Below are 17,849 nucleotides of genomic sequence, written 5' to 3' on the forward strand. Positions count from 1 at the left end.
TTTGTTTTAAGTGACGCATTTGTTTTGTCCGGAAACACTTAAGTATATGAGATGAAAAAAAATACACCATCACCATAGACTTTAGGTAGTTTCACTGTAATCCTAACAACATCACTTTCATGTACTCTCTCACCATCTCACGTCATTTCTATCTCGCAAACAAACTCTCTCACGCCACCGCAGTCGTTCAAGATCCCCAATCTGCAGCAATCTCCACCAGTGCAGCAACATACTTACATACTCTGTAATGCCTTCGTGTTGCTATTGCCGTTGAAGATCACCCGCCACGCCATAATCTCTTGGGTGGAGAGATGCCCCCGTGGTGGGAGACAATCTAATGTCCTCTTGAAAATCCTCCCTAAAGTTTTGTGCGCCCTGTGGTTTCTTTTCCTACAACCAAATAACACCACACGACAGATAATACAGTGACCATCTTCTCTCTTCAGACGTTCTCAGCCGGCTTCAAAGCAAATTTCTTCACCGCGTCGCCAGCGGACATGACTATCTTGTCGTCGCCGATGAGCTCCATGAATTTCGCTGACCGCAGCTTCCGGATCACTGTTGGCCCGGGATTGGCGAGGATCAGCTGTAACAGGCCACACATGGATTTTGTTCTTGCTAAGTGTTTCTTCCACGAACATTCTTGCCGTAGCAACTAGCTAATTTTGGCACTTTACCTGAATTTGGCGCTTTTCAAGTGCTTTTAACAACTCCTCCAAGGCATGGATTCCGCTTGTATCGATGTCAGTTACCGCTGTTGAGAGTTAGGTTAGTGTTTTGAATCACCAGCAATAAATTAATTAACTGATAACTGATGTATTCTGAAAATGTAGGAAATCTATTGTGTTATTACCAGATAGCTCAACAATCAGAAGCTCTGTTTCGGGCAACCCCTGTTCCTTCTGCTGTTCATCCTCGTCCCTCAGCCATCTCAGGATTCTGAAAGTAGTAGTAGAGTAAACTTGTAAGTGAAGCATCTTTTCTGATTACTATGATAGTATGTACAGCATTGTTTTATTCTAGTTCCTATATTAGCCAGCAGTGAATGAAATAAATAGTCATATCTTGAATATAAGGAATTAACCTCTCTTTAACATAATTGGAGTTCGTGAAGTAGATGGCTGAGTCCACTCTTACAATCAGGACCCCAGGCACCTTGATAGCCTCCGGGTATTGTTCGGCATTCATATAGATAAATGTTCTTGGAAGGTTACCAAGTAAAGCTGTTCTCGGCCGTGTTACGTGGAGAAGAATTTTGGCAAAAGATATCGCAACCTATTATTCCACACATGTTAACAATAAATCCATGTCAATAGGACGAATTCAATTGTAAAAGCCATGTCAGTAGGATGAATTCAATTGTAATTTTAACATGAAGACGATATTGTAGCGATCCGCACCGCAGCGAGCAAGCCATACTCCACTGATGCAAATATGACCCCCAAGAATGCTCCTAGACATGCCACGAAGTCCATTTTGTCAACCTTCCAGATGAGCTGGACCGACTCATAGTCAATTAGGCTAACCACTACACTTATGATGATGGAAGATAGGATGGCAATTGGGGTGTACTTGAACAATGGGGTGATCAACACCAGCGTGAGCACTACTACAAGTGCCATAACAACATTGGATACTGTTGTTTTGCAGCCAGCCATGTAGTTGACTGCTGATCGCGATAGAGAACCTGTACGTAAAACACATTTTGTCAACATATATGATGGTAATACTTGTATGTATGTGGGCTATGTACGTTTAATTTGTCAAGTGAATTGCATACCTGTGGCTACATAGCACGAAGTCATCGAACCTACAATGTTCATGGTTCCTAGAGCCACCATTTCTTTGTTCCCATCTATTTGGTAGTCCTTCATGCTAGCAAATACTCTTCCAAATGCAATTGCATCCTGAAAAGGTTTGCATCATTCTCCATGCTACAAATCTGAAACTGGAAAGGTAATGAAGTTAATTCTTATTACCGTTAGGGCGACCATTCCAGTTATTACCCCAATTCGGAATCCTTTCATCAAGTATGGGCCAGAGAAATATATGAGATGAAATGAAGGTGGATTGATGCCTTGCTTTATGTCCTTGATCTGCAATTAGCCAGTGATTAATCCACGCTGTTATCTTCAGACAACCACAGGCTCTCGACCTGATCGATGGTGAAAGTTGCAAGTAGTCAAGTATGACTTACGATCACGACGCCGTGCTTGTCTGCACGAGTGATATACACAAAGAAGGTGGATACAATAACCGAAATGAGCGGCGCGATCGAAGAAACCCAGAAGAGCTTTTTATTCTTCTTGGCCTGAGTGGAAACGGCGTGGCATCGATCACAAATAAGTCAAGGACAAACCAAGATGAAATTCTGTAATACTAATTGTATTATTTTAGTACTATCTTACAATGTACTTGGTAGCGAGAAGGAATGCCAAGAAGGATGCTCCGATCAGTATCGTCTGCCAGTTCCACTGAATTAACAAAGCAAGCAAGTTCTCTGATATATTGCCTTCCATCAAATCAAAAGTAAAAAAAGAAAAGGAAGGTAGGATGTTCTTAATTACCCCATGATGAACATTTTCCCAGATTGATTTCATGACCGATATGATATCGGAGCTGCTGGTGAAGTGCACGATGCCAAGGAAGCCCTTGAGCTGCTGGAGAGCAATGGTGATGGCGGCACCCGACATGAATCCAACTAGGGCAGCATGAGATATGAACTCTACAATAAACCCAAGCCTGCAGCCAAGCAGAGTCTTTGGTCAGATCATAGTAATCAGACTACTGCTTAATTTTAAAGAAGTACTTTTTCCGCCCCCCAATTAATTTGCCGTAGAGTTCGTTTTTGGTTCCCTCAGAAAAAATTCGTACTTTTCACCCCTCAACTTGCCAAACCGAACAGATTCCAGACCCAACCCAAAGCTGTTTTGGGTTGAAGTCGTGTGGTTTTTGCTGCGCAAAGATGTTCACTTGGTAGTCCAAGTTGGCATCCACCCGATCTTCTTTTTTTTTGTTTTGAAGTACACCCGATCTTCTTCTTCGTCCTTGTATTGGCATTTCATCGAGCATATGGTGGGCAGTTGAGACAGCTCGTCTGCTGGCCACCTTCTCGCTCGACATGTCCATCAAAGAACATTGCTACCACCTCCTTGCTCTAGTTTATGGCACCTCGGTGCTGATGCACCACCGCCAACCTGGCTGGGTCCAACGCTGAACACGGACAAGAATCGTGTTCACCGTCGCCAGTGGTAACTCCTGGTTATTGTCTACCGCACTTGCCTCGAGCCCTGAATGGTAGCCCACCATGTGCTCGTCGAAATGCTAGCTAGGACGAGAGGGAAGACGAAGGTGAGGTGGATGCAAGCAAATTTGGACTCCCACTTGCTTTGGGTCGGGTCTGAGAGACTGAGATTTTAGTGAGTTGTGGTTGAGGTCTCGAATCGAAGGACGAAAAAAGGAGTACAGTAGTACTCCCTCCATTATGTTTCAAATTTGTTTAGAAATGGATCTGTCTATTCCTAAAAATCGTCAGAAACATGTAATATTTCGACAAGAATTACGGAGATAGTACAAAATTTTCTTAAAGGACCAAATGCAAATTGTGCGACAAGCTAACGGATGAAAAGCACTTTTCTCTAATTTTAACAGGCCGGTTATATTAAACGTTGATGACAAGTGACAGTCGTGACCTGAAGAATCCGAGAAGTGCCTGAGTGATCCCGGCAAAGAATGTGGCGGTGAAGGCCAGGCGGCTGTACTCGAGCGGATTCTTGACCGGATCGATCTCACTCTGGAGGAGGGTGCCGATCAACAGCGACACGACGGCCGCTGGACCCACAGCTAGATCCCTGGAAGTGCCCATCAGGGCGTATATCAAAGGCGGGACGAAGCTACTGTCTGCAGGTACGGTGTACATACATATATAACAACAGCAAAAACTTGTCATCAGTGCAGTGCAGTGATGTCAAAATTAACTCAAACAAGGATGAAAAGGCGCTGGAAAATATATATATATTGGCTGCTTACACAATCCGATATGTGGTGGCAGATGAGCCATCTTGGCATAAGCAATGTCCTGGTGCATATAATTAATCGTGAATATATAAGGCGAATGGAATTGGGTCGAGATCGAGATGGAGTAGTACTGTATAGTAGTATACCTGGGGAATGCAGAGGCTGGCTATGGTGATCCCGGCGACGAGGTCGCCCTTGAGCTTGCCCAAGGTGTAGTGCCTGCCCCAGTCAAGCACCGGGAACACGTGCTGCAGGCCCAGCCACAGCTTCTTGGACCTGGGCTGGCCCTTGTACTCCCGCAGCGGCTCGTCAGCGAAGAAGGTCTCCTTCACCCCGTCGGAAATCTCCGCCAGGAGGCCCTTCTCCGGCGGGAACCCGACCTTGTAGCCATGGCTGCACGAGTACTCTTCGTCTCCCTCGGCACCCATTGTTCGCCGCCCGATCCTAGCTCTTGCTAATTGCATTGCTAAATTAATTAAGTCTGAGCTCCGAACTGAATGTAATGCTACTTTACACTAAGGAAACACATACTTTGGAATTAATGTTTTTCCTTCAACAAAATTAAGGAATTAGAAACTTATAATATGCAAAACATACAACAAACATGGAAGAACCATTGGCTTGATCCATCGGTCACTGCTCAGTGGTGCCTTCTAACACGATTGGAGTAAATCATGGCATCAAGACTGAAGAAGTTAAGCAAAGAAAACCTACCCAGCGATCCGGCTATCAGACGAGAACTTAGCCCACAATGACAAACGCCTGTCTGCCTTGTTGCATTGTTAGGATTAAGCTGGCAAATGTCGATTATATATACTCCAGATTCAGGAGAGCTCCATCTACGATAGATGAAGGTCAAACCTCCAATCGACCAGGCGAGATATGTAATTAAGCTGAGCTGCAAATTACGAAGTACTATGATCTTGCATAAAAAATTGCACCAGCTGATTCAACACACCACACAGCTCACCATCACTTGCTCAGCTTGTAAATCATTTGATCTCCACGCACACACAACTGTAGTTGAAAGAATGCGGATGTTTAAGATAGTATATCTTGTAGCATATCGTATAGGATCTCTTGTATATATGGTAATAAACCGAATCATATCTCCTTAATTATAGAACTAGTATCGTGTTGTCATTACCATATCTCCTTAATTATAGCAATCTGAATCTGAGTACAACCAATTGTATATACTTTATTTTCAGACGACCCGTACGTTGTATAGACTAGCTCGTAATTAAACACGCATGTGCAAACCAATTTCACTACTTATGGATCGGAGGTACTAGTAAGTAGTAACATATAGGAGTACATGAAAAAAAAATTGTATCTTGATTTACAAGACGATTTCACAATTTGAGCATGTTTTCTTGCCTTTGATATTCTTGACGTGGAAAAAAAATCTACTATGCATGTAATTGTGTATGAAGTACTCCTATCTTTAAAATTTTAGTGGGTTCTCTGTAGCCTTTTCGTCGGGTAACAATGTTATGACCATATATACAGAGAATTGATTGATGCAGTCCAATTGCAGTTTGGTAAGCACACAGCTCAAAGTTGATCCTGGAGTGTTTCAGCTTTCAAATTGTCAAACCGGGCACCCTAGTCATAAAAAGAAATCGAGTTGATCCACTGAATTTCTGTGTAAATTTATTGAATCAAACCTCTGTACCTTCTTCTGCATATCCTTTTCGTTAACTTTACACTTGATGAGGTTGCATGACATAAGCTGCAGCCTGAAGCCTTGAACATTGACTGCCAGATCAATCCTTCACATGGCCATCAAGCTAGCAGATTGCCATCATCACGAGCTGACCTGAAAGCATCCAAATGCTGATGCCTCAGCTGCCACTGAGTGGGACCATCTATCCACTGCATCAGTTGAGATTTAGCAAGTAGCAGAGACATGGTCATTCTCAAGGCATCATCACCAGATTATTAGACTACATTCCACTGGAAATTCATATTAATTCCTTTGCACCTCACATTCAGAAACACCATCATCATGAACATATCTGGCTTTCCAAAGAATCCCAGGTATGGTTAAGAAAATATTCAGAGGGACACATGCATTTTATTTCAGACAAGGGAATAACAAAAATTACTTGATTAATCCTAGGGATTTTGAACCCATATTTGGCTGGAAGCATAGCACAAAATCAAGAATGGATGAATTTTCTCTTGGTGTATCAGAGGGTTTCAAGACAGTTAGGAAAGAATGGTGCCGATGGTATCTCTCAGGCTAAAGAGCATTTACAACCCCTGACTGGCCTCTGCACTTTTGGTTACATGTTTGTATGTGTGATTTGAATCTTTAAGTTACATCTACGCTTTGTATGTGAGTGAATTCCGTGGTTATGTACGCAGCTGCTCATATTTACATGAAAGACAATCCGATTCCTGGAAGGCAAGGGATCAACAGGTTCTCCAGCAACTCGATCATCATGATGCCTTTTGCAGAAGCTGCTGAAATCAATCCAATCTGGTGCAGACTATTGACAACGTACAAGTTTGTACATGAAATGCCACGCTGCAGTGTGCTTAGCTTGATCTTTGGCCTAGAAAGGTTCGCCTTCGCTTTCAAAACTACATCAGCTGCTGAAAAGTCTCGATATGCTTTCAGCTGTCTACTCTGTCTTCTTGGAATGCTTTGTATATGAAATCTTTAAAGCGCCTGGAATATTGTCTTGGATCTACTGCTGAAATGGATGTTGAGTCATATTGGAAAGATTTGTATGCATGCTCAATCTTTTTGCCAATATCATAGTCTTGAAGTATGTCTATTATCCCAAAATACAATATAACATCGCAGTACTCCCCGGTTGGCTCTCCAATAACGTCATTCTCGTTCTTGCGGACTGTCACTTCAGCTCTCGACAGCATGTTTGCCCCAAGCTTAATCTTAGACCACCTGCCAAGCGAAAATAATATCAATTATGTTTTTTGTTACAAGGCTTGGGCACAATTAAAATACCTTTAGCAGGTGCATATTCAAGGGAAAGCAACATTAGGAGAATCCTAAACATTTGGTAATACCTAACCTGATCTTTCATTGGAGTTGATAAATTGTTTAGTACCCACCGCACTTTAAGAGCATGTGTTAAGCATGTTAATGCACAGTAAAACCGGTGAAAATGAAAAGAATGCATAAGACGGTAAGGTTCTAACATAAGCTTTTTTGTTCAATGGGATAGATGGTCACATTCCAGAATTTTCTCTCTACCTCTAAAATGTATTGTTGTGAGTTGTGAGTTGTGACAAGGAAATTAATTGTCACATTCCAGAATTTGTATAGATCATATATGCCTTATACTTAGAAATACCATGTACCAAGAAATTACACAGTGGAAAATATTACTTGATGGATCTAAATGCTTTCTAATCAGAAGAATGAACATCCTGACAACAGAAAGTCAATACCTTTCCATGTCAAAATTACTGCCACCAAGCATAGAGATTACAACTTTAGGAAGGTGAAGCATGAATCATGTCAATGCTGAGCTGGGTTGAGGAACCACGTACTTATTGGCCAAATGATTTAGAAAGAGCAAAAGTAACTACAACTAGGATTGTACTATTAGTTAAGAGAACTACAATTTAGTATCTTCATTACCTGTTTGGATCAGAAAGAAAGTGATTCCTATCCCATCTTGAAAGGCGGGGTGTTGCAGGTTTGTCGCCATCAATGTCAATGGCACCTTTAACCAATTAAAAAAAATCAAGCCAGAATATTCTCTAGTTACCGAGTACCTAAAGTCAGAAGCAGGCTTTTCTCTCTACCTCTAAAATGTACGCCCACCAAAAGACTGTAATCCATTATCTTCTCCTGCTCCAGAAACTCACAGTCCTTGTCCACTTGCCTGCAAAGTATTTAGGAACTATATTAGCACAAGGGCTTGAGATGTCATTGTTATCTACTGGTTTTAGGACACTAACAAAAAACATACAAAATTAGGCATAAGTTGTTCACACCTTCTGAACTCTTCGAACCATTGTTTTTGCAACCGAAAGATGAAGTTAAGATCAAGGTCTTTCAGAGTTGTATACTCATCAATCTCTGCCTGTGGCTTGTCAGTTGTTCGGCCAAGAGACGATCCTTTCAGATCAAATCGCCTATGAATAGTGTGATCTGAGCAGAACAGGTTCCCCATTATGACAAAACGAACCTGGGTAGAGTACAGCAGCAAGCACAATCAGGCATGCATAGATATTATGCTTGAAAATAACAGATTCAAAACAGGGGTGACGGGAAAACCATTATATATGTGCCATCTTGGTCCTTTTATTCTAATACAAACGACATGCATTTGATGCATGTTTGAGAAGAATAAACCAGTATATACTTTCTAACCTTCTTTTGGTTTGCTCCAGCCAATTTTACACAGTGTAGACCAAAAAACTTAGCCACTAGTGTATTCTCAAATGCACGGACATGATTGTAGTAAGCGTGAAGCATCTTCAGAAGTATCTGTGTGGTAACAAGTAATCTGTATATTCAGAAAAAATTTATGTCCATTTATGAAGCTTGAAGAATTTAGACATAAATAGGAAAGGAGACAAACCTTTACTTCAGACTTCTTCATTGTCTTTATCATGTATCGATCATCGTTTGTCAAGTAAAAGAAGCTTCCACTCTTACCAGGGGATGAGAGCTCACGTAGAGCGTCATCTCCACAGAGGGATAGCATATAGTCCGCTGGATCAACCTTGAACAGCTTGCGCAGTGTCCTATGATTTTGTTCAGAAGAAATGTGTGTGTCTATGAGAATGATACATAAGATGGTTATAAACTGATAGGAGAATCTTTATCATGGGAGTGATGACCAACCGGAACACCTTTGGGCAGTAATCCTTCCATCTGAAATCACTAGAATTGTGTGGAGGGGTGTATTTCGAGCCTTCTGGGGGGAATTTTGTCCATACTTTTTCCTTTGCATCAAATGCCGATGATTTGAGATCTAAAATAACCTGACCTTGCCTTCCTACTGCATGCCTATCTCCAAGATAGCATATTCAGGGAACAAGAAAGTTTAGCTTGTGATTGTAGAAAGAAATGCAGCAACCTTATGAGAGCGATTCCTCTCTCCTTAAAAGGAACTGCAGATATATGTAGCTTGTACTGCGAAAACCACATAAAAAAGACTGAAAAATGAAGAATAAATTATGCTTTCTAAAGTAAATTCCGTAATGCAGGAAAACAGTTCAGCGCCCCTCTTACTTGCAGACACCAAGGTTTTCATTGATAATCCTGACAAGCATCGTCATTTTCAAAGAACTATGAAAATTCACTTTTATATATTCCTAAAGTACACCCACTCCCAGTACTAGATTTACCAAACATATAATTGTTTCAAAATGTCAATCAGTGGTGAGAACTGCCGAGGCAATTTTATACTGACAAAAAAATTTGTAAGAGTCCAGGTCATCAAAATCCAGAATATACACCTTCCTTCCAGTTTCAAGCCAATGCTCTACAATACAATACCTTAGATATTGGTCCGATGTTTCATGCTCCCAATACATGACAAGAAATTTTAAGGATATAAATTATTGCCTAATTTTTATTATAATGCAGGTGCTTAATGTTATCCAAAAAAACTGAAACAATTTGAGTGTCCATGTTTACCAACGAGATGACCGCCCTATAATAAATTGGTAAACACCAAACCTCAATGCAGTATCATATCGTTCCTTTGGGAAGAATGTGAGATCTCAGATTGATATTTTAAATGCCAACGACAATTTGTGATACTCATACGAAGATCTAATTTGTGATACTCATACTAATCGCGGGAAATAAATGCACCTGATGCCGAGTTGCAGGTTGAGCATGAGCTCGTAGTTCTTGTGGCCCTTGGCAATGGTCTCCCCTTGCCGTTTGGACACCCTCAGGGCCGGCGGACCCTTGGCGGCTACGTGCGGCGCTGGCGAAGGGGGCGGCAACCCTCTCCCTTCCCTCGTGCTGTTTCGGCGCCTCCAGTCGTCGGGGATTTCGCACTTGACCTCTCCGTCCGAGCCCCAATTGCTCCCACCGGAGACATTGCTGCGGCCGGACGATGAGCTCCCGCGCCCACTGACGGACCGCGCCAGCCATTTGAGCGACCTCAGCGACGGCAGCGCCGACTGGCTCTCCGTGCTGGAGCGCACGCACTCCGGAAGGTCCCTCGCGAAAACCTCCCTCGGGTCGCGCGTCCTGGCGTCGCCCGCGGCCGCCCCTGGGGTCGGGTAGTAGACGCCCTTCTGGTGGAGGGCACCGCCGGGCGCCTCGCGGCCCCAGAACCCCACGTAGAGGCTGCCGTCCGCCCAGCGGAAGGTGCCCTGTCCGCGCGGGCGTCCGCCCTCCCACCCGCCGTCGTAGCGGTTGCCGTTGGCCCAGACGAGGGCGCCGCGGCCGTGGATGAGCCCCGCGCGCCAGCCGCCGGCGTACTCGGTGCCGTCGCGCCACGTGTAGCGGCCGCAGCCGTCCGCGAGCCCGGCGCGCCACTCGCCGTCGTAGCAGTCGCCGTTGGCGTAGCGCTTCTCGCCGGCGCCGTGCTCGAGGTTCTTGGCCCAGGCGCCGCGGTAGGTGTCCCCCGCGGCGCCCACGTAGGTCCCCGCGCCGTGCATGAAGCCGTCGAGGAACTCGCCCTCGTAGGTGGCGCCCGAGGGCCAGGAGAAGCGCCCGCGGCCCGTGGCCTTGCCCCGGCGCCACTCGCCCTCGTACATGCATCCGTCGGCCCACAGGTACTTGCCGTCGCCGTGGGGCACGCCGGCCCGCCACTGGCCCAGGTAGAGATCTCCGTTGGAGAGCGCCCGCTCCGCGCGCTGCTGGTCCTGCGGCTCGCTGTTGTCGGAGCCGCTGCAGGAGGGCGCCGCGTCGGGGTCCTCGCCGCCGGGGTGCGGCATCGGTGACACGCGGCTGCTCGCGCACGGCCGTCTCCCGCTCCCGCGCCCTGGCCGGGCGCGCACGTGCATTGGTCGTCTCGATCGAGACGAAGAAGGTCCACGTACGGGGCACTCCCTCGGCCGCGCGGGGTGTGATGATGGGATCTAGCAGCGCCGGCCGCCGCGCGCGGCCCGCGCGCGCTGCGGCGGCAATGGCATCGTCGTCCGAGGAGTCGGTGGGAGGAGAGAGAAGATGTGGAGCGAGAGGGAAATTTTTAGACCGTCCGTCCAAGGCAGGCCAAAGCCAAGGTGTCTGTCTGTCGTGAGAGGGAGTGGAGGAGGCCTGGAGGGTGGGACGTGCAAAGAGGTGTGCGTATTCCCTGTTTACACTGTTTTTTATCTGGGGAAAATATTTTTAGGGACTGTCGAGCTGGAAGTCAACTGGGTTTACCGTCAGGATGCTCTTTTTCCGTGTGATTTCAGCTCTTCTTCTTTTTTCCCTACGATCTTTCGATCGGGTTCCATTATAAAACATAACGGAGCAAGGTTTTTAACGCTGCTTCGGGTTCCATTATAAAACATAACGGAACAAGATTTTTAACGCCGCTTTAACAGTTAGTCCCCGGCTGTAAACATACTGGAACGCACACCAAGGTTCAAACGGAAACAAAATAATAGGAAGTAAATTGTTTAGAACTGACGATACAAAGGATCGCCGTCGCCCGTAATAACCAAAATCTTGCCAACATCAAGTTCCTTCATCGGTGTCATGTTTTTTCCAGCCTTCTTGTCTGACTGCCTGGAACCTGTAGCGCTCCTCGTCCAGCTTCAGAGCTCATGCGAGCAAACATCACCAGTCGCAGCATCAGCTTCTTCTTGAATTCTGGGAATATCGACATCAGCTTGTCGTGGGTGGTGGCGCAGAGCTTCTTGTTGGAGAGTCGCAGCGCCAGCTCGAGTCTGATCGCCCTCATTTGCAGATTGCAGCCCTGCCCAGTATTTCATGAAAGCACAAGCATAGCAGATTATTTCAGCTGGGGATCTAATCAATTTCTTATCAAAACAAGCCTTATTTCGTAATTTCCAGATTGCCCAGCATATGGCTGCTAATCCAACCACTTGAGCATTTCGCCCGATGTTTGTATATGTTGCCGGCCACCAGAAATAGTGTGAAAAAGAAGTAGGTCGGTTATTTAAGCCTAACGTCAATCCTACAACACTCCAAGTATATTTAGCAGCAGCACAGTGGAAAAAAAAGATGGTGAATCGATTCTTCCTCAGCACAAAAACAACGGGTGGTGTCTCCTTCCCAGTTTCGTTTTTTCATATTATCTTTGGTGGCGATGGCATTGTACCAAATGAGCCACAGCCAAATTTTAATTTTAAATGGTATCTTAGCTTTCCATAGATGCTTAAAGGATCGTTTAGGACCTTCACAAGTTAGCATGTCATACATTGATTTGACTGAAAATTTCTTGTTTTTGGACCAGTTCCAGACAGGAGTATCTCTTTGATTAGTTAATGCCACCCCCATCAACTTATCCCTCAATTTCCTGTAATCATCTTGGAGTTGTTCGTGTAACCATCTTCTAAATGTCAATCTCCAACCCCTCTCAGCTATCTCATGAACAGTCAGTCCAATCTCATTAGATATGTCATATAACCTGGGAAATTGCAAAGCAAAGGATATCTGGCCACACCATGCATCCCCCCAAAAGTCAGTGAGCTTTTCATCTCCAATTATTATGCTTCTCTCCTTCAAGTATAACTCTTTAACTTTTAGAAGATCTTTTCAATAGAAGGAATCATGGGGTTTACTGTGTATATTGTATATCCCCTTTCCATGTAAATATTTTTGCTGCACAAGATCCTGCCACATTCCTGACTCAACCTCAAGCTTCCACCACCATTTGCACATGAGACTAATGTTAAATAGTGCCAGATTTTTCACCCCAGCCTCCTTTTATTTTTGGTCTACAGATGAGCCCCCATTTAACCAAGTGGTACTTCCTCTTTTTTTGTCCCCCTTGCCACAGGAATCTCCTCATGATCTTATCAAGTTTGAGTATAGTAGTTTTGGGTAAAAGATTCATAGACATGTGATATATGGGGGAAGCAGTTAAGCATGCATTTAGCAGTGTAAACCTGCCCCAATGGATAATGCCCCCCCCCCTTCCAACCTGCCAGCTTTTTTCCATCTTATCTTCTAGCAGAGCCCAATCTGCAACTGTAATCTTATCGGTGTTGACAGGCATCCCCAGATATTTAATGGGCCATCTCCCCTCTTGGCAATTAAACATGTCATTATAACATTGACTTTTAGCAGCATCAGGTATAATCATCATCACTTAACTCTTTAGGAAATTTATCTTTAGACTAGACATGAGCTCAAATAAGTATAGAATGAGTTTGAGGTTTCTGTCATCTTCAAGATTATCTCTGACAAACAGTATGGTGTCATCAGCATATTACAGTATTGCTACCCCTTTGTCTACCAGGTGTGGCACCAGGCCCGTCACACTCCCTGACTGTTGTGCTTTATGTATCATTTTTGCAAGACACTCAACAGCTAGGTTAAACAGGAAAGGTGACAGTGGGTCCTCCTGTCTAACCCCTTTATGACTCCGAAGTATGGCCCCAGAGTGTCATTGACTTTCACACTCAAAGTCCCCTCAGTCACAATAGATCTTATCCATACAATCCACCTGTCATTGAATCCTTTCATCTGAGCACAGTGGAATAAGAATTCCCAATTAACTTTGTTTTCAAAGTCAATTTCAAAACAACACCCTGTTACTTGCAACACTTAGCTTCTCTCAGTATTTCATTCAGCTCTTCTCCTTGATTCCTGGACCTAACCTCAGCTCCATGCCTGACTGCATGCCGCCCCGCTGTTCGTCTCGTCCGTCACTGCTTACCATCTTCCTTCTCCGCTCCGAAATCTATTTAGCCTAGCCTCTCGCCTTCTCTGTGTCAACCGTTCTACTAAGATCTGAAAACAAAGATGAAGATTTGGAAAACAGGAATGTAATAATTTTCTCGCAGGTAGAATGTACTCTCTCCGATCCTAAATTCTCGTCGTCGTTTTAGTTCAAATTATCAGAGGAAGTAATTATCTGTGAATGATTCACATGCAATGAGTACAAGAATTTCAGATTAATTAATAGAGATAAAGGAATAAAATGAGGTGCATGGCCAATAAATGATAAATTCTGGAGCAATGGAGGAGCTGAAGAAAAAAAAATAAACAATGTGCGTGAGTTCATGTTGGCAATAATAATAGCGCAAACTCTCTTTCACACTCATCTGCCGAGTTGGGATGGGCGGACGAAACATGTCTCTAAGCTCAAAATTAAAACCTTAAAACCTTCAAATTAAAAGTAAAAGCTCAAAAATAAAAATAAAAAGTTGAAGAAACTAAAAGCCAGTGAGAAAAATAAATAAAAAGTTGCCAAAAATGACAAAAAATGTCCGAATTCGTCCGCCAGGTTGAAATTGGGCGGACTTCCCCCAATTAGCAGCTCCCTAATATTGGTTACATTATCTTCTGTGTTGAGAAAACATAATCTATCTACATGGTTTTTTAATTCGTATAGTTGGACTAGCAGCACATTGCTAGGCGCCTAGGCTATTTCGAAGTGTCGACCCGTGCTTGTTTTGGCAAGTTGGTTGTTGACCTCTGAAGCACCCCACGGCAAGGCTTCAGAAGACCGAGACATGGGCATCGATTGATGTTCTGACAAACAATGGGTTATGGAAGTTTTCCATCTTTGAAGTTTCAACCTGATGTTAATGACGTACTGGAGGACGCTAGTGGTCTTTGTATATGGATGCGTTAAGGGTTTGCTCCAATTCTCTGCCTAAAGTGGTTATCCGCGAACTTTGATCGGTACAGTAAAGTTGTCACGTCAGGATATAAAGTGTACCGGGCTTGACATTGTATTAGTCACCTGTTTGGTTCATGGCGATAACGTGATTCAGAAAGTGTGGCAAGATCTCTGCAAATGTAGGGTCTATTTTGGTGCCTTTGGCTACCGGATGCAACCGGCTGGATATGGTCGTTCGGGATATCTTCAACCGGGCTGGCTGTCGGTGTACTGGATGCCTAAATGCATAATTTCGTCTTGTTTGAGCTATTCCGTTGACTTATTTTTGTATCGACTATCGTTGATCAGTAAAATGTGTGACTTTTGATCACTTTGCAATAAAAATGGCTGCTATGTGCATCAATTGATGCAGAGGCCGGGGATCGTTTCCCCTTTTCGAAAAAGAAATTTGACAACCCTTACGGTCCTTTTGATCCGCAGCATTTCAAAAACTAGAAATAAGAAACCATCGAAATTGAATGTCATGATATGTTGAATCCCACCGAACTTCAAAACATATAAATGTGTAACATAAACTGTTTGATTGTACCAGAGGGAAAATACATGAACTTGTTTGAAGGATTAGTTATACTTGCTATAGTTCTTTGAGGAAACAAAGAATATTTTGGATGAGGTTGGACCACATCTTTTTTTTTCGGAATTCCATGCGAAGTAATCCATCGAAAAAAATCATACCGTTTCTTTTTTTTTGCGGGAAAAAATTCGTACCGTTTCAGATCCTGTAAATCAAACGAGTTGTAGAATCCTTCAAAATTCCTATAAAATTTCTCTGAATTAAAGAGGCCCTTAATAGACCAGCCAAGCATGACAGCTAACTTTTCTTGCTTAAATACCATCAATCAAACTGTAATGGTCATTTCAGTTTTTGCTAATCGGTGAGGTCCGGTCTGAGTCAAGTCTTCAGGAGACGTTTTTTTCCCTGACAATGCCTTGAATTCCCATTTTATATTTTAGTTTTGCCATCGCGTCCTAGAACATGTTTCATTGTTTCCCGTTAAATTATATGTTACCATTACAGAATATAAAAAATAGGGTGTTGTAGTCCAAGAGACAAAATCGTGGAGGGTTTCCGAATCATATCTCTGATCATTTCTGATTTTTCAAAGCTATCTGGCTAAAAAAAATCATGTTCTTTAGGCGCGTGTGTGATTATCATCAGAAACCATCTACGCTTTGTTTTAGTAGCAGTTAGGGATCAAACTTGTGTAATTTGTTCCAGGGAATGATTACATCATGTAATTAGATGACATCCCGCACGTTGTTGCAGGAATATTTAGCCAACAAAAAAATTGAAATTTTCTGTACTAAGGGTATGTTGACATGTACTAAATTGCATTTAGTATTCACATATGATACGTACGGCAATTAGTTGTAAAATACATGGCCAAATCTAAGTTAGGTGAAGCCTTCAAATTAATTGGGTTGCATTGGCATCACCTACATTTAGTCTTACCTGAAAATTTGGTTGTTTCCAAGAGAGAAAATGAAACTGTATATGGAATAACTGCACTTTTTACCCAAGAATGACCTGACATGGAAGGAAGACTGTTCAAAATATCAACATAACAATGGTGCGTATGATGTTCAATCCACTTCAGATATCTGCGAGCATGGCCTGTCTTGCAAAGCAACTACTGAAATTAATTATAGTTAAACTTTTATAGGAAGAGAAAAAAACATTGTACAATGTAAAATTGGGATCTGTTGGAGCAGACATTTCATATTTATGAAACAGCATGTCTGTAGAACAATAACAAATTTGATGCAGTCAATCCAATGATATGTACCTAGAATTTCACCTAACAATTTTGCAAGGGAATGCTAATAAGGTGTTCTTCCAACTGTGTAGTCATAGAACAGACATACCTATGAGTATTGAAGAGACGGGGAGGCTTTTGGTTTCAGCTATGATTTTCATCAGATAAAAACAGCATCCCAGTTTGTAATTGTGAACACAAACATGAAGGGAATCCTCACAACTCACCACCATGTAAAGACCATGTATGTGAAACTCCTGGTATTCAGAAGTACCAACTGAGATACTCAGCAGAATATGCAATAAGATGAAGAAATCATATATGAAAAGAAAGCAGGGAGAGGACAATTACATATTTGAGTGTGAACTGAGATACTTATCAGGGTGTGCAAGTGCAATAAGATGGAAATATTGGAGTAATTTGTATTGTTTTCACGGTGAGCATGCAGTCTGGAGCTGATGGCAGGAGAAACAATCGGGGCGACGTGTCCACTCCCGTTGGTCTCCCAGGTAGCTCCGCTTTAATGTTTTAGATTGTGCAACAGAACTGGAGCCAGCAAGGATCTTCCCCAAAGTTGTACCTTGCACGACACGTCTATTCACATAGGAATTACATCAAGTATCTAACATGCAATTAAATCTTAACTACTCCAGATGCACGAATTATAAGATTGAATAAATGGGGCATCCTTATCTTGAGATTAAGGTCAGAAAAGGAAAGTGGCATGGACCTAAAGACAGCACGGGGGCGACAAATTCATCCTGCGGAAATCACATTCTAGGAAGAATAGGGGCTTCACCTTTGAAAATTAAGAGCAGAAGCTGATGGCGTATGTGTGATGGATGGCAGGGAGAACCTGGCATGGGGGAGGTGGAATGAGGGCGTCGGAGGACTCGAGAGCACGCAGTTCATCCCAGGTAGTCGGATTGAGGAGTTGTCTAGCTATGCCAGAAGACTTGTGAAGCAATGGAGAACCAAAAATTGCAGCAGCAGCCCTTGCAAACAATACGTCGAACACCTTCCACACGCTGGAGAGCAATCTAACAAATTAAAAATCAAAAGCTTGAGGGTATGAAGAATCAGAGGAGTCTGAAAATCAGGAGAATCGGGCTACCTTCTGAGGATGCAGGTGCTGAAAAGGAAGACGCGAGCAGACCATCATGTGGTTGAACTTGATGGGCGTGTAGGCAGATTTTTGAACACCAAGGTGGAGGAGGCTGAGTTAAATGGAGCCGTTTCTTCTTCAGCAATGGCAGCACAGTGGATGGTATTTGTTAGAATGGAACGAGATTATATCAAGGGATGATCTATTCAATGA

The 17,849-nt window shown here is 43.4% G+C and overlaps 2 protein-coding genes and 1 long non-coding RNA gene across 9 annotated transcripts; all 3 read right to left on the minus strand.

The window, feature by feature from the left end:
* Positions 1-5,048, minus strand: LOC100823229 (sulfate transporter 1.2). Of its 3 annotated transcripts, none has more exons than XM_024455957.1 (14): positions 4,732-5,048; positions 4,164-4,467; positions 4,030-4,078; positions 3,693-3,900; positions 2,568-2,742; positions 2,409-2,474; positions 2,198-2,311; positions 1,980-2,096; positions 1,781-1,907; positions 1,401-1,687; positions 1,085-1,275; positions 854-939; positions 678-754; positions 1-586 (listed from the first exon to the last, which is right to left on the minus strand). In XM_024455957.1, exons 2-14 carry the CDS (start codon positions 4,443-4,445, stop codon positions 443-445), a joined length of 1,923 nt encoding a protein of 640 aa, XP_024311725.1. In that variant the 5' UTR covers positions 4,446-4,467; positions 4,732-5,048; the 3' UTR covers positions 1-442. The 3 variants fall into 3 exon arrangements, with proteins under 3 accessions (XP_024311725.1, XP_024311723.1, XP_014752774.2); XM_024455955.1 differs by having other exon boundaries at positions 4,164-4,471; XM_014897288.2 differs by having other exon boundaries at positions 4,164-4,483.
* Positions 5,049-6,077: 1,029 nt separating this feature from the next.
* Positions 6,078-11,226, minus strand: LOC100823539 (phosphatidylinositol 4-phosphate 5-kinase 6). 2 transcript variants are annotated; one of them, XR_002961137.1, is made up of 9 exons: positions 9,830-11,226; positions 8,852-9,016; positions 8,586-8,751; positions 8,375-8,491; positions 7,996-8,189; positions 7,804-7,883; positions 7,637-7,721; positions 7,444-7,524; positions 6,798-6,934 (listed from the first exon to the last, which is right to left on the minus strand). XR_002961137.1 is itself a non-coding variant. In XM_010230307.3 (8 exons), the coding sequence occupies exons 1-8, from the start codon at positions 10,975-10,977 to the stop codon at positions 6,643-6,645; spliced, it is 2,247 nt and encodes a 748-aa protein (XP_010228609.1). In that variant the 5' UTR covers positions 10,978-11,221; the 3' UTR covers positions 6,078-6,642. The 2 variants fall into 2 exon arrangements, 1 of the variants encoding a protein (XP_010228609.1); XM_010230307.3 differs by lacking the exon at positions 7,444-7,524 and having other exon boundaries at positions 6,078-6,934; positions 9,830-11,221.
* A 2,065-nt stretch (positions 11,227-13,291) lies between these two features.
* Positions 13,292-17,849, minus strand: LOC112271955. 4 transcript variants are annotated; one of them, XR_002965527.1, is made up of 3 exons: positions 17,646-17,849; positions 17,331-17,571; positions 13,292-17,125 (listed from the first exon to the last, which is right to left on the minus strand). It is a non-coding gene; the product is annotated as an uncharacterized LOC112271955 (long non-coding RNA). The 4 variants fall into 4 exon arrangements; XR_002965526.1 differs by having other exon boundaries at positions 13,292-16,788; positions 16,883-17,571; XR_002965531.1 differs by having other exon boundaries at positions 13,292-16,389; positions 16,641-17,571.

The sequence above is a fragment of the Brachypodium distachyon genome, chromosome 1 (assembly GCF_000005505.3).
Source record: "Brachypodium distachyon strain Bd21 chromosome 1, Brachypodium_distachyon_v3.0, whole genome shotgun sequence".
NCBI lineage: Eukaryota > Viridiplantae > Streptophyta > Magnoliopsida > Poales > Poaceae > Brachypodium > Brachypodium distachyon.